The following is a 15923-nucleotide window of genomic DNA, read 5'->3' on the forward strand; positions in this document are numbered from 1 at the left end:
TATGTCTTTATATTTGAAATTTTTTACAATAAAAAGTTTTTAAAGAGGGGAGTTGAATTGGCTGGACCCACTTTCTCATTTGTCAAACTGCGTGTCTAGTCTGGTAGGGCTGCTCTGACAGAATGCTGTACACAGGGTGGCTTATTATGAATGGCTAAGATTTACTGCCCATGGTTCTGGAGGCTGGAAGTCCCAGATCAGGGGCCAGCAGGACCGGGTTCTAGTGACACCTCCTCCTGGTTTATGGCTGGCCATCCTCTCCCTCAGAAGGGGTGAGGGAGCTCTCTGGACCGTCTTTTATAAGGACATTAATCCCATCCATGGGGGCTCCGGCCTCACAATCTAAGCACCTCCCAAAGCCCACCTTCTAGTGCTATCACCCTGGGCATTAGGGTTTCAATATATGAGTGTGGGGTGGACACAAACATTCAGACCACGGCAGGGGGTCGGGGGAGGGGCAGCTGAGGCCCAGTCCAGCCCCGGGGCTCTGGGCAGGAACCACCTTGCCTGGGGCTGGGGTTCGGCAGGCCTTGTGGAGTCCAGGACTCTGGAAGGAAATTGCTTTTGGCTCCACCCTCATCTCGGTGACACCAGTGACCCTCAGGGCAAGACATGTGTTTGTCTCTGTGACTAAAGGGAGGGGGAGCGGGTAGAAGGGCCTGCTGTGCTGGTCAAGTGAGTCCTGGACTGAGGCAGAGGTCAGGTCACAGCTCTTTGGAAACCGGCTCCTCGCAGCAGCACGGGCAGCAGGCTGACAAGGCGAGGGCCAGTCACCCTGCGTGCAGGGCGGCGCTGGACGCTTTCATCCCGGTTTACCCCTTTTAAAGCGCCAGGGTTGGGAGACCACCCCACTCCTTAACCCGCTCAACAGAGTCCGCTCCAAGTTCGCAATTAAGAGCTATGGAATCCCTGACAGCTCCGCCCCTTCTGGGGTCTGAACAGGCGCTATTGCATCTTCCCATCCCGAGGGCTATGCAAGTAGGACCCGGGTTACCCCCTCGCCCTGGCTCGGTGTTTCTCTCGCCTTCCCTACTCTGAGAAAGTCCCGTCCCTGTAGCTAAAGGACTGTGAAGTCCCCGGGGTCCTTCACCTCCTCTACCCCCTGTCCCGGCCGCGAGACAGCCTGGCGGGTTGGCCCTGAGGGCGGGTCCTCGCCCCAAAGGCAGCGGCTGGCGCGGCCCTGGGGGACCTGCGTGCATCCCGCCCCACGGTCTCCCGAATCCTGGGGCCACACCAGCCTTTCCACAGCCGAGGCCACGCTGCCAGCGTGGTGGTGTCCCCGACTGCCCCAACCTCCGACAGGCCGACCGGCGACCCCTATAGCTCGCGGAGCGGCTGGGCTCCGGAACGTGGCGACTGTCGTCCTCCGCGGTCTCCGCAGCCCAAGGGGCGTGGACGCGGGCGGGGCCGGCAGCGGCGCTTTAAGAGGCTGCGCCCGGGGAGGCCGGCCCCACAGCGACCCGAGCGATGGACATGGCCCGGGACTGCGCCGGAGCCCTCCTCAGGCTAGTGCCCCGCGGGCCTGCGACCCCGCCGCCCTCGGGCCCCTCGTTTCCCCGCCCCCTTCTCGGCCCCCTGCGCCCCAGGCGCCCCTTGTCCCCGCGAGACCCGCATCCCCCTGCCCCCTTCGTCCCCCTGCGCCCCGGTCCTCCTGCGCCCCCTGCGCCTCTCACCGCGGCGCCCCTTGTCCTCGTGCGCCCCGCTCTCCCTGCGGTCCCCCACCCCCGCGGCCCCTGCGCCCAGGCGCCCAGCCGGAGCCCGCGCGCGATCCCTTCCCCGCCTCCGGCCGGCCGCCAGGGCCAGGTGTGGCTCCCGAGGTGCGCGGGCGTCCGCGGAACAGGTGACCGTGGTGAGTGCGGAGCGGCTGCATTTGTAGCCGCGACCGCCGCGGGTGCAGACGGGGCCCGTCCCTGGAGGCCCGGGCGCGCGCGCGGCCAGGCTTCTCGGGGTCCCGGACCGCGGTGCGAACTGGGGCGAGACGAGGGGCGTTGGTGGGGACGCTGGGCGGCCTCCAGGCGGCCAGCTGACCCTCAGGGCCGCGCGGGCTCCGGCTCCGAGCGTGGTGGGCCAACCGGGGCGCGCCCGGGCCTGGACGCTCCCTGACCGTGCTGACTGAGCCCCCAGGTTTGTAAGGAGGAGTTTGGGGGGAAGTGGTGACGCTTTGGGGGACGGAGAGGGGTAGAGGGGCCCGCGGACGCCCGCCGCCTCCTCTCCCGGTCCACGCGCCCGTGATCCAGGCCCTGCATCACTTTTTTTCCATTCTTGGGTTCATCTTCACACCCAGGAAACCCAAACCAATCCTTGTCTGTAAAATTCTAAAGATATTGGGGTGGCAGTAACTTTACAGACTTGGGGGAGGAATCCTGCTTCTCTGAAGATCTCCTTGAGTTCTTTAAAATGCAGGTTTTCTGAGGTGACTGGGCTGGAGGGATGGGGTGGGTGAGAGAGAGGGGAGTGTGATCTGTAAGCTTCTGAACCTGGGTCTTTAAAGGGGGATCTGTGCCAGGCCCAAGGTTAGAGAGAGCCGCCAAGATGGAAGGGGGTGCTGTCTGCCGCTTGGGCTTTCTCTTTAAAAACAGGACCCCAGGAAGGTGAGAAACAGACATTTTCATGCATCTTCACTGATGTGGTTTAGGCCTAAGGGGAAGACCCTTGGTTTCTTCCTCTACCTCCAGCTTCACTCGCCCCCCAGTCCCACTCCCAAGGGTAGCAACTGCTGACAGTTTGTAATGCATCCTCCAAACTTTTCTCCCATGGACCTCTCCAAGGTCCTCCCAACACTGAGCTGGCAGGCCAAGTTGTAAGGACTGTGAGGGGGCCCTAAGCCCTGGCTGGTGTGGCCTGCAGCGGGAGGAGATGAGGCCTGAAGAATTAAGGCTGCCCCTGCCTTTGTACCTAACCCTACAGCACAATCCCAAACCCAAAACGTCTCTGTGTGAGGTGGAAGCGACTTGCTTCTGAAATGTTGGCAGATGAGCACATGGGGAAGGACTGATCTGCTTAGACAGCCCTGAATGCAGGGCTCTGGGAGGGAGCTAGGGACCACCTGTGGGGACTCACTGTCATTGGGTTCCTGCTTGAGAACTGAGCTGCTCTAATTCTTGGTACCCCACCTGCTTCTGCACCATCTGTAACACTTGCTGAAAGCAAAACTTTTGTCTTCTGCCTTCTTTAAAGCCGAGTCCAGGCTGTAGACCCAGCAGCTACAGCCCAAGGTTTCCTGGCTCAGCTCTGGATACCCAGGGTGTCCATAGGGTGTGTGTTGCTACAGAGGAAGCCTGCTCTGACTTTGTGTTCTGGCTTTGGTAACATTCACACTGACCCTGAGGTTGTTACAGAGCTGATTTCCTTTACACTTTGTGCAAAGTAGCTGCTTTTGTAGCTATTTAGTACCTCTTTCCTTGAACAAGGAACTCTAGGTTTTGAAGAGCTGCCCTTTCAGTACAAATTTGACCAGTCTTGTTAGTGATGTAAGCAAGGAATTGACTTTTCTACAAGTCGACCTCTCAGGTTACTGATGCTTACTCCTTCGTGGTCTACACTCTTATTTTAATAATATTCAAAGTGTTCAAAGACTTCACGGTCATGTATTGGATATGCTTTCTAGCCAAGCATTTTGCTGGGTGGGTCAAGGCACAGCCGGGAGCTGCCACAGTCCCGCCATGGGGCTCCCAGTGGGGCCCACGTGTCCCATGTGTTGCTTGTCATGAGCCGGGCCCGCGGGGGAGCAGGAAGCCTCGCAGGGGCCAACACTCCTCTGCTTCCTGCCGCGGTGAGACCCCACCACCCCTGAGACTGTCCCTCAGCCACTGTCCCTGCAGCTCTCGGAGGCCCCGCCAAGCCTGATGGATGCTTTCCAAGGCCTGCCCCTTCTCTGCATTCCCATGGCTGGGGTCACACTTCCCTTCCCTGCACTGTCCTTGTCACCTGGCTTTGGGCACAGAGCTCTGTCTGAGCTTTATCTCTTCACGTGGGCCCTACTTGTCCACCTGACGGCCTGTTCCCAGGCCTGCTTTTCTCCCCCAGCGCTTTCAGAACAAACATCAGTCCAGAAGGTGGCCTAGAAAGACGCCTTCTTGGGACCTGTGGGCCAGCTGTGTTCCACTGCAGCGGGGTTCACGTCCACTGTCAGTCTGTGCCTGTTGCTTTATTTCCTACTCTACGAGTTGAGGACTTCTCACTCCCTCCTGGAAAAATACAGAGACTTCCCTGTTCCTTCACTTCTGGGAGATACACACCCTCACAATTTTCCAGAATGTTCTATGAAGTCTGACTTTTCTTATCGTCTTGATTTCCCCAAACAATCGATTTCCTTGAAGAGCCTGTTTCCTTGGGGTTTTTTTTTTTCCGTGTACTGAGCCATTTCCCTTCCTGTTTTGTGTGATTGCCTGCACGTTCCCGGGGATGAGAGGGCGGCCAGCATGAGGGGTTGCCAAAAGCTGGATTCTAAGTCTTCTTAGTGCTCCTGTGACCACTTCGATGTAGTACAGCATTCAGGGGGAATAGCAACACATTTTCAGCCTTGGTCTAGTGGCCAGTGACATAAATGATCCCATTAAGAGGACCAGAATTGAGCTGGATTAATATGTTGCTTTGTTCTTGTACCTGGTTGTCCCTGCTGTTCCTTTCTCTGGAGCAGAGTAATCAGATGTAGTATATTTAGTGTACCTAAGATAGCATTTAACCCCTTTTTACATCATCTATAAGGTAGTCTTGATTATATATAATTCAGCGCATCAAATCACTCATCCTGTTCCTTGGAAAGAATGGCTCATGCCTGCAGGGCCTTTTTAGGTGGCTCCTAAGCCTTTTCTCCAACAGTGACCCAGTTCTCTGTTGGGAAACGTACGGCGTAAGAACAGCAACAACTGGACTTCCTTCCTTATTGAGATCGGCTATCTCAGGGCAGCGAGGAGGGAAGGCCCCGGGAGTGACTGCCAGCACTTAATCTGGTCAGAAGTTAAAAGACTATGAGGGCTTTGTGGTGGGCGGAGCTAGGTCAGTGGATCACCTGGGGGCTCACAAAGGTGGCGATGAGGAGATACAGACCAGACTAACTGGGTCAGAGCTGTTCAGCCCAGGGCATGCCATTGGCCCCCCACAGGGCCCGGGCCCAGGTTCCAAGACGTGAACTTTGTCCTCCCACCCTCCCACTTCTATGGTTGGCCCTAGCCTGTCTTTTACTCGGGGACAAAGGAATGACTCCCTGCTCTGGGGGGAGGGAGGCTCTTGCTGGCAGGCCCCGGGCTCCCCGCACCAGAAGAGGGTTTCACCAGTGGGCAACCTCCCCGCCCCCACCCCCGACTCTGACGATCCCTCCCTCCACGCCCTGAGCCTCCCTGGTACTCAGCTGCGATGCTCGCCTTTGGTCTGGTCAGGCAGTGTGCTGGTACCTTTCTTTTCTCCTCACCGTGAGTTCAAGTTTCCTATGATGCTATGATCAGGTTGAGAACAGAGCCAGGTCCCAGCTGGGAAGCATTGTGTGGATAATCCTCGCTGCCTTGTCCACCGGGTTGCCAGGGAGGGCTCTGAGTGTCAGCCCAGCAGAACATGGGCCCCTGGTTGTCGTGTTGTGTAATGAGGAGCCTGTGTAACTCCCTGGAACTGGGGCAGAGGTCTGGCGGCCGTGTGCCAGGCCCTCCACAGGGTTGGTTCAGCCCTGGTCTCCCTCGCTGGGCCGCTCTAATTCTGGTGGGAGAGCCGTGTGGGGGCCACTGGCTAGGCATAGTCCCCTTGCAGCTGCCGCGCTGGCCACAGGCTGGGTGGTGACCCTGGAGAGGAGCTGTGGGTGTCCTCCCAGCCCACAGCTCTTCTTCACTGGCTCTGGCCAATGTTTACTGCTTGGGACTTGAAGTTCAGAGAGATTCCTTATTAACTGGGTGACCTTGAGAAACCACTCTGAGCCTCAGTTTTCTCACCTGAGAAATGGGGTAATACTTTCCTTGTAAGGTTTTGATGAAATTAGTTAATATATTAAAAAAGCCAGCACAGGGCTTCCCTGATGGCGCAGTGGTTGAGAGTCCGCCTGCCGATGCAGGGGACACGGGCTCGTGCCCCGGTCCGGGAAGATCCCACATGCTGCGGAGCGGCTGGGCCCGTGAGCCGTGGCCGCTGAGCCTGCACGTCCGGAGCCTGTGCTCCGCAACGGGAGAGGCCACAACAGTGAGAGGCCCGCGTACCGCAAAAAATAATAATAATAAAGTAACATCAATTTGTTTTTACTTTTCCCTCCATTTCTAGGCCCCTGACGTTTATGGGGTCGCAGACGAAGAAGGTGCTGCTCACACCCCTCATGCGTCCCGCTCGCCCCTTCCGGGTCTCCAACCATGACAGGAGCAGCCGCCGAGGGGTGACCGCCAGCAGCCTGCAGGAGCTCCTCACCAAGGTACCCCCACCAGCCCACATGGGCCCCAGAACAAGCCAGTGCAAGACAGAGGGTCTGTGTCCTGGCCTCGGAGGGTCTGGGGGAGCCTTCTGACATTAAAGGGAATATTACTGTGTCCCTGTCCCATAAAAGACTTAGGTACAGAGAAAAAAACCTTCAAAGTAGCCATCAATTGATAATGTGGCTTTGGTTCTTTGACAGGGGGAATATGGGAGGCAGCAACTGTAGAAATCTGGTTTTGGTTATAAAGGCCAGGGACGAATGGTCCTTAATCTAAAACAGCGTCCTCGATCGCCAGATAAAGAAGAATCATAGACTCATAGGAAACGAGAAATGAGAATCCAACATGCCGTCTCTGAAGCGACAGAGATGTCGGCTCTTTAAGTATCACAGATACAGGCTCGTTCTTTTTATTTGTCCAAATAAGCAGGACATTTTAGAAACTGAATATTATTCAGTGTAACCCCTTATCTCACGTCGTTGAAACCTCTGAAGAAGTTAGGTCCGTTTGATTTTTTAACTTCTCTTTTCCGAGCAAAGGCTGAGTCATAGACACCAGGTAAGGTACATCTTTACCATTTAAAACCCTCAAAATCGGCCAACACTTCTGGAACCATGATTTAGTTGATGCCATGGATGGGTCCAAACGGAGTCTCTCACTTCACCCCGTGACGCTGGTGTGTTCTAACCTAGACCCTGGATGCCCTGGTTATTGCCAGCGGACTGGTCACGTTGGTGTTGGAGGAGGACGGCACCGTGGTGGACACGGAGGCGTTCTTCCAGACCCTGGGGGACAACACGCACCTCATGGTCCTGGAGAAGGGACAGAAGTGGACACCGGTAAGTGTGTTTTCTGGGCAGCTTCTGGGAAGGCTTCTCACCTATGGAAGTGTGGTCCCCACTTTGGGGTTGACTGGCCCACTTTCCAAATACTTCCTTTGTGTTCACCTGATAACTGGATCTCCTACCCTCCAGGGATGCTTTCAACTATTTCTAGGAAACTTGGCATCTTTATGAACCTGGACTATGTGATTTAGAGCCAGTAATTCTGAGGGTCAGGCTTTGGCCAGTGAGGGGCTGCAGATCCGGTTAGAGTGTGTGGATATGACCTGCGACCACTCACTGTCTGTGACCTCAGGAGAAGGCGAGCTGACACAACTGGTAAAATTAGGGAGGGGCGTGTGGTGTAAACACAGTGATTTAGGCAAGCAAAGAGGTAGAATAAAGGGTTTTATTTCTGAGAAAACTATAGGTTATATATCTTGGAAAACACTCCCACCATAAAGCACCTAAAAATGTAAAGCAAAATATTCAAACGTCTTTTTATATGCCTAACTGACATTCAAGAAAGGGAAATCCTCAGAATCCAACGTTTTATGGAAACCAGGATCCAGAGAGGGAAGCAGGCAGGGAAGCTGACGTCTCCGCTGTGGGCAGACAGTGACCCCAGCTCTGCTGGACGCTGGGAGGACAGCTGCCCAGAGCTCTCTCCTGAGCACCTGGCCTCAAGCTGCCCCCCTGAGGCTTTAGGGACTGCTGAGTCCCAAACCACGCAAGCTGGAGTGTAGTTTACAGAGACCTGGGGAGGAAGCATCAGTGGACGGAGTTTATTCACTGATGCTCGTGACCCAGCTCGTCCCTCTCTCCGGCCCCCATGACCCACGTCCTCATCCCCAGAACCCAGGAACGTGTCACTTTACGTGGCAAAGGGGACTTGGCATGGGGTGATGATCCTGGATTGCCTGGTGGGGCGGTGTCATCACAGGGTCCTTGTAAGGGGGACACAGAAGGGTCAGCAAGGGCGGAAGCAGAGAGAGGAGTGACTGGAAGACGGGCCACGGGCCGAGGGACAGAGGCGCCCTGGAGCCGGGACGGCAGCCCCAGCAGGACAGCCTGCGGCTCACTCAGGACCTCCAACCCCCAGAACTGTCAGAGCATGAGTCTGTGTTGCTTTCAGCCGCTCAGCTTGTGGCCATTGGTCCCAGCAGCCCCAGGAAACTAATTCAGAAGGAAAGGGTCTGTTCTGTTTGTTTTGCGAGTGAAATTCTCTTTTACTTAGTGGGGGAGTCAGTTGCCATGTGACAGGTTGAAGCCCCCGCGTGGTGGGCGCTGAGCTGGGGGTCAGGGTGGTGACAGGAGGCTGTGGACGAGAGTGGCACCGATATGGTGGTTCTCGGGGTGGGAGGCGGCTTCTCTGTCTGGTAACAGCCTGGTTGACGTGAGTCTTATGCGGGGTCTTAGGCGTCTGGACCTCCTTCCTGCAGGGATCGTAAGTCCTGCCCCACTTGTAGGGGTTTCTAGGTGAGGCTACTTGACTTGACGTGGCCAGAACTTCCAAGAAGTAGCCGCCAGGGGTCTCCCTTCCTCAATCCAAAGCTTTGGAGCCTGTCCCGTGGGGAGCAGGTCCTCAGAGCATCTTCAGGGGTCTCCTGGGTCCAGATGATGGAAACCATACCCCCCGTTAGGTCCCGAGTTTGGGGAGGCATCTCGATTTTGACTCAAGACCAAGGATGTTGGGGGAGTGAGATTAAAACTTTCATGCGTCAGAGAGGAGCTGTGTCAGGGGCTCAGGTGGAACTCACCCCTTGATTCTATAATCTTAATTTTTACTAACGTTTCCTAAACGACAGACACACCCCCTCCGAGGCAGCAGGACCTCGGTGCGTTAGTTGATGGGCTGCAACCATCATGTGTCCAAGTGGGCGGGTGGCGGGAAGAGAAGAGGGGCTCCAGCAAGAAGGGTTTGGGTGCTTTTAGGGGAATTTATGGTTTAAATTCAAATTTAGTAGATTTTTGTCAGAGAAGTTAACACTCACAGCCTCAACTACTCCCAACACCTAAGGTTCATGAAAGTTGTACCTCTATTTGAATCCTGGACACTGCAGGACCATGTTGCAGCAAACCCACCAGGACGTGTGCCTGGGACATATACCTGGGATGTGTACCTGGCACAGCTTTGTTCTCTCTTGTTTCTTCTCAAAGCTTCTGTGGGAAGACTGTTTATAAACCTGGGATTTATAGAGGTCTCTGACCTTCTTTCCCAACCACAAGGGTCTCAGGTAGACCGAGACTAGGTCCCACTAGTGTCCGCAAGAGGCCAACCTTCCTCCAGGTCAGGAACTAGAAATCAGGGGGGCCCACGATTTATCACACGCCACCAGCCCTGGCTTAGCCGTGGATTCTGGCACTCTCCATGGGGCCTCTCGTACGGCGGGAATAGCGTGCCCGCTGGCCGTCAGGCGGGCTGTGGCACGGTCATCAGCAGGTGGCCGTGTGGCCCTAGGTGACCAGGGTGAGTGCATTTCCACCTCAAGTCACCAGCACAACTGTCCACTGACCCCTGGACCCCGAAGCCGAATCACACTCATCTCCAGTCACTGAACAGAGCAGCTTGGAGGAGGGTACTTTCTTATGGGTTTGGACCCCATGGCAACGTAAGCACACTGCTCTGCTGAAAACATTCCTCGAATAGTTAGCAGCTTAGTCACAGATTTTAAGCTGACAGGACAGCTGAAACCAGCCTAAAACCAGAGGCACAGGATTTGTTGGTCACAGCGGGGCCAGTGCTGCAGGCTCTCTTCCTCCACGGCTCTAGGGTGCTACCTACATCCCAGCCCGCCAGCCGCCAAAGAGACAGGGGATCGCGAGAGTAACCTTCGACTTGTACAAGCTGAACCCCAAGGATGTCATCGGCTGCCTCAACGTGAAAGCCACTATGTACGAGATGTACTCGGTGTCCTACGACATCCATTGCCCGGGGCTCAAGGCCCTGCTGAGGTAACAGACTTGGGGACCAGAGAGTCTGGACATGGCGGGCAGCCCATCCCCATCCCCATCCCCATCCCCTCGAGCCCCGGCCTGACTCTCACTCGTGTTGTCATAAAAACTCTTACGCCACAGACTTACTCAGAAAACAAAAACTTGAGGCAAAATACATAGTTTTCCCCAAAGACCAATAAATACGAAATGGAAAGAAAACCTAAATAATGACCTAAATAATAAATAGAAGAACCAAATTCCTTTTAAAAGCTAGAGCTGTGCATTTAAAAACCTTATTTCTCAGCAATGACAGCTAAAACCAGAGCCAGGGAGATTCTGACCTGGTTTGTACAGATTAGCCCCCAAACCTGGATGAGGACTCGCACAGGTAGTTCTGTGTTACGGAACTTGAACCTGGTGGGCAGGAGGCGCTGGCCTTGCCCCTCTCCACGCACTGCCAGGGCACCCCTACCCCACAGGCCAGGCCTGGAGAAGACAGGTCCCGATCTGTACCCCAAAACAGTTTGAACAAATTCTCTATGTGCACCAGGAACACTCCTGACACCCGGCCTGTGAGCCCTGCACCAGGGGCTCCCACCCAGCCTTGCTTCTGAGCAGCCAGCTGTGTGACCTTTAACAGGTTACTCAACTTCTCTGAGCCTCAGTTTCATCATCTTTAAAATGAGGAGTTTGCTTCCAAGTTCTCTGATCGCATAGGCCCTAAATACACCTGCTTCCAGCCCTCCGTTAATCTGTCACTGAGCCTCTAAAGAAGGGATTCGGGTTGGGGGGATGCAGGGAGAGGGTGACAGGAGCAGGAGGTCTTTGAAGTTCGCCTAGGAGGTGCCACGTGACACCTGATGCCCCCTGCACAACTCCCCGGCAGGGCCTGCCTGTTTCTCTGGGGCGCTGGTCCCCTCCTTCCGCTGTCCCAGGACGGCTTCCCTGAGGGAAGCATGGGGCAGGGTAGTGTGGGCGGGGAACGAGGCTTTCCTCATTCTGGAAATGAGGCTGGTCCTTCTGACGGGGCTGCACGCCCAGTACATGGTCATGCGGGCAGACGGTGGCTTCCTTTGGCCTCCTTTCCCACCCAGAGTCACCGAGGCCCAGCCCCAGACAACAGTTACTGTCCTGCTGCTGGAATCTGGACCGCCCCCCCCCATTCCCCAGTGATCTTCCTCTTTTTGCTGAGACAGGAAAGAACAGCTTGATTGCTTGAGTTTTCAAGTGAGACGGGAGAGTTACAACAACTTAGATAAGTGTAAAGAAAGTGAACCCACCTCAGCAAAATCTTTCCCGAGAGACGACCCAGCCTTCTTGTCACTGATTCTCACCGTCTGGTGGATCTGAGGGTGGTGCGAGTAGCTGCAGGAGGCGCCCAGATATGAGGCTTTGCCGGCCAGGCCCCGCGGGGACGCCAGAAATGGAGGTCCCCCTACCAGTGCGGCCGAGCCCCTGGTTCCTTGTGAAGGGACGGACCTTAAAATAAGTGGAATTCCTCAGCTTTGGACTCGGTAGAGGATAAGAATTTGAGTTAGAGCTATTTTTTAGTCTGAAACAACACGAATGCCAGGTCAGCCTTGGGCTCAGATGCCCAGGGTCGAGTCGGGGTGTCCTGTCCGCCCTAAGCGAACTGGGTCACAGGGTCGCAACGGCAGGTGTGTTGAGTCTCCTCCAGCCTGGGGTTCCTTTCACCCCGACTCAACTGAGTTCAGCAACAAGCTCCACAGCCCCGGCAAGGCCGGGGTTAGCAAGCGGCCAAAGGAGGACAGAGCCTGTGCTGCCTGGGCCGCCCACTCAGCATGTTCCAGTGACTTTGTGACAGGCCACATTCGGGAGAGGCCAGGGGATGAGTGGTCCAAGGCCAGTGGCAGGGGAGCTGCTGGAAATGCAGAGTCCCAGGTCCCACCCAGACCTCCAGAACCGGCGCCCGCATCTCAGCAATGGGGGGCTGTGCCCTGGGAGCTGGGACCGGAAAGTGCTGGGATGTGGGCTGTGTGGCCCTGAGCGCATGTGGGGGTGGGAGTGGGGAACCCCTGTCCTCTGCCCCACAGGCTGGACCGCCACCCCGCCCGACCGCCCCATCTCTTGCAGGAGCCTGCTGTTGTTCCTGTCTCACACCGCCCAAATGACCGGTCAGTGTCTCGTCCACACGGGCACCTACATGCTCCGAGTGCTGGCTGACACAGAGGAGCGGGCGGTGCCCAGCCCGCGCCCTCGCCGGGGGATCACGAGTGGATAGGGGTGCACAGTGCGGAGTCTCCGCTGACCTCAACCCCGCAGGTCCCTCTCCAGGGACGCGTTCGGAAGACGCTGTGTTCCCACCACGTGTCCCCTGCTCAGGAAAGAAAAGGGGCCTGAGGGCACTGCCAGGGGCCAGGCGGTGGAGGCCCCCTGGGTGGGGATGGGGTGGGGGGATGCGGGCAGCATGAGGCCTGCGGCTCCACAATAAACCAGTCAAGAGAGTCGCTGTGATACCGCACTTCTTCCTCCTGTCTTCTTCATGTCAGAAAAGCACACCTCACAGAAGCAAAACTCAGCCAGAGATGCTCTGCTAACACGTGCAATCACTTTTAAGTCTGTCAGGAGACAGGAGGGTCAGATGTTATTGTGGGGTTTTATGTCGGTCCTGAATGAGCCCAGTGACCTGAGAGCCTGTGACTCTGAATTTTTGGAGGTGATCAAGCCGCACTGGCAACCTTTCCTTAAAACAAAGCTGCTCCAAAGTGGGGCCTGATGCAGGACGGGCGTGGCCGAGTCAGGCGGGACCCCAGGCCACGAGGGACGCGGGCTGAGCCCCAACCACACGGCTCGGGAGGGGGCAGTGCGGCTCCCGGGGGGAAAACGGAGCGCCGCTGCTAGACTAGGAGACCCGCAGGAGCCAGGTGCCATTCGGATCTGTGGTTTTCCTCCTAAGAAACGCTGCCACAGAGGCCTGTCCCCTTCCTGACTGACAACCCAGGACAGTGGGAGACACCACAGCTTGTCCCAGAAGCACAGAACCGCCTGCAGTCAGACCCCTGGGCCCGGACTCGTGGTCCCCCGCCCCCGCCCCCATCACAGCCTGGATCCCCTCGGACCCCTGCTATGCCGACCTGACTCCCACCCATTCCCTGCTTCACACGCCCAGCAGCAGGGCTGGGAGCCCAGGACCTCAGGCAGGAGGGGCAGAAGTAAAGGAATTGCAGCCGCATTCCTCAGAGCAGAGCCTCTTTTTCAAACAGAGCAAAATAAAAAAGGCATCTCAGGGCCCCCCTTCCCCTCCTGCTCGGCTTCTGGGGGAAATGCAGCGGGGGGTGGGGGGGAGGTTGGCGGAGGTGGGTGGTGCTGCCACCGGCTCCGCGGGCTCTGCTGTGAGCGCTTCCCTTACAAGGAGCTCGGCTGGAAGCCCTTCCAGAGCGAGGGAGGAGGACGGAAATGGCTTTCCGGCACCTTCCGCTGGGCGGCTCCTGCCTCTCACTGACCAAGGGCTGCATCACTTCCCAGGGATTTGGCCTCCTGGAGAGGGGCGGCCCGGCTTCCAAAAAAGGAATTTTCCCTCAGTGCCCTGATGCCTTGACTCAGCCCTCTCTCTGACTCAGCGCCCTTTCCCCCTTTCCTTACTGCGTCCAGGGGCTCCCTGGCCTGTTCTAAGGGGGATTAAGCAGGAGGAGAATGTGGAACTGACAGGGGTCTTAGAAGCGGGTTACAGTCAGAAGAAGGACGACTTAGAGTCTGGGAGTTTCTGAACGAGCTCCTCCACAACAGCCTGCATCCGCCCATGGGCCTCCTGTCTCCCGCTCCTGTGTGATGAATAAATTGTGTGCAAAAAGGACACTCTGGACGTTTCCTCTCTCCTTTCTGCCATCTTCCTCTCTGGGGATGCGGGTTCCTTTCTCCGATGATTGATGATCGTAGTTTCTACAAAGGAGCTATATTTTGCTCTAGCAGTTTTCAGTCTGCGGCAGGGATCCCGGGGCCTCGTCGCCAGCAGGAGCCCAGTGCTTTCTCTGGGCGCTGCGCCCTCCCTTCTGTGCAGTGAGGCCCGCAGCTGGCCAGAGCTTCCGACCCGCACGCCTGGGGGCTCCCCTCCCAGCCCACCACCCAGACCCCGGTGACGGCAGACAGAGCAGGGCTGGCCTCAGGGCTCCAGAGATGGAGAGGAAGCCGGCACCACGTCGCCCTGAGCTGCGACAGGTAAAGGCATCCTTTTTCCTCTCCGTGTCCTCAGGCCACATTTCCAGCATCCCCGGAACCGTCAAGGGCAGGGCCGGTGTGCCCAGCTGTCCAGCTGTCACCACCTGCTGTGGGATTCCTCAGGCCTGCTGAGGCCGACCAGGCCTGTCCAGGAGGCAGATGGCCACATAAAAATAGTCGGGGGCCTCGAGGTGCCACTTCTCCAGCTGTTGTGTTGAGCGGAAGCCAGATTTGGGGGGGGGGGGCTCAGTGAAGGCATCGGGGCAGCTGCATTGGAAGGCAGGGACGGGGGCGGGGGGTGGGAAAGTCTCACCCAACAGAAAAGTCTTGCGACCCCCCAGCTCTCCCTGGAATGAGCATCCGACACAGCGGTTCTCCTGTTCATCGGTTTCTAGTCAATCCCACTGCAGCTGAAACAGGTCATATAGGCAGAGCTGCAGAGCCCCGCCTGTCTCCTGCTCAGGAAGCCAGGGTCTAGGCGGTGGGTTACGGGTTCAGTGAAGTCAGGTGAGGACGTCTGGTGGCTGCTGGTTGTACCTGAGTCAACAGTCATACAGCTCACACCTGAGAACTGGGGGAGGGTCGGCCTCATGTTCAATGTTCTTACCCCAATCAAATGAATTTAAAAAATAAAAGAAGCTGGGGTCGAAATGTGTGGCTCGACGATTTACTTGGTTTTCTCACCTGTGAAGGTGCAGTGGGTACCTGCCTGGAGAGGACGGTGGGTGAACACATCGCGGAAGGACCAGGCCCCCTCCTGGCGCTGGGACCCTCTGTTTCTCCCTGGAAAGGATGAGTGAGCCACGTGGCAGGTATCTGGGAGTTGGTCACACATAGATTTAGGAGGGAAGGGCTATAGAATCGGGGTGAGCTGAGCCATGGGCGTGGGTGGGGAGGGATGTTTTCTGAATCTGGGGCCAGAGGGGCCTGTGGGCGCGGGCGCTGCCGCCACCCACTGCATTCCTGGCAACAGCTGAGACAGCTGGAGGGCGGGCTTGGCCTGAGCTGCGTCTGACTCTCCAAAAAGCCATGGCTCTCTTGTGGGGAAGAAGGAAGAAGAATTCACACGGCTTCGCGTTGGTACTACGTACCTTATCTCAGGCACCCTCCCAGCAAGGCTATCAGCAGAGAAAGCCGCCCAGCCCAGAGCCTCCGAAGAAGGAAGGCACGCCGGACCACTCCCCACCTGCCCTCCATGCCCACCACCCCTGCAGGGAGCAGTCAGGACCAGACACAAACCAGCAGGAGAGGTGGGAAAGCAGTTCGGGCAAATACCTGGAGGATCATAATCAGCTGTGAATGATTCTGACTCTTTTAAAAGCACCACCTGAATTTATATTTAACTCGAACAAAACCCTGGTGGAAACCTCTTTGTTTAGGGAGGCATTATACAATTCTTCTTCATTTCCCATTGTAATATTCTGGGCCCTCCTTTCAGAAAAGGAAAGTCCTTCGAGGCTGTGAATTCTGTGCCTCTTTTCTTCCTTCACAATCACTTAGTGCAGTTGCATGTTAAGTCATGTGCTGAGTATTACAGGCAACACGCAGGAAGTCTAGTCTCCAACCTGAGGAATTTATAACCCAGCCCAGGAGGCAAGACTTC

General features: G+C 56.6%; 1 protein-coding gene across 3 annotated transcripts; it reads left to right on the forward strand.

The window, feature by feature from the left end:
- The first annotated feature begins 1393 nt into the window (after positions 1-1393).
- CIDEA (cell death inducing DFFA like effector a) lies at positions 1394-13960 on the forward strand. Of its 3 annotated transcripts, none has more exons than XM_060120663.1 (5): positions 1394-1505; positions 6241-6385; positions 7079-7225; positions 9981-10162; positions 12239-13960. In XM_060120663.1, exons 1-5 carry the CDS (start codon positions 1468-1470, stop codon positions 12384-12386), a joined length of 660 nt encoding a protein of 219 aa, XP_059976646.1. In that variant the 5' UTR covers positions 1394-1467; the 3' UTR covers positions 12387-13960. The 3 variants fall into 3 exon arrangements, with proteins under 3 accessions (XP_059976646.1, XP_059976647.1, XP_059976645.1); XM_060120664.1 differs by lacking the exon at positions 1394-1505 and adding an exon at positions 1968-2124; XM_060120662.1 differs by lacking the exon at positions 1394-1505 and adding an exon at positions 2518-2591.
- Positions 13961-15923: the final 1963 nt, after the last annotated feature.

The sequence above is a fragment of the Lagenorhynchus albirostris genome, chromosome 14 (genome assembly GCF_949774975.1).
Source record: "Lagenorhynchus albirostris chromosome 14, mLagAlb1.1, whole genome shotgun sequence".
Lineage (NCBI taxonomy): Eukaryota > Metazoa > Chordata > Mammalia > Artiodactyla > Delphinidae > Lagenorhynchus > Lagenorhynchus albirostris.

What these genes read in the sequence shown, in the direction of transcription:
- CIDEA (XM_060120662.1), top strand. Translation starts at nt 2,533, where the DNA reads ATGGAAGGGGGTGCTGTCTGCCGCTTGGGCTTTCTCTTTAAAAACAGG. An exon ending in TGCAGGAGCTCCTCACCAAG is followed by an intron (nt 6,386 to 7,078) that starts GTACCCCCACCA and finishes GTTCTAACCTAG; the next exon opens with ACCCTGGATGCCCTGGTTAT. An exon ending in GGGCTCAAGGCCCTGCTGAG is followed by an intron (nt 10,163 to 12,238) that starts GTAACAGACTTG and finishes CATCTCTTGCAG; the next exon opens with GAGCCTGCTGTTGTTCCTGT.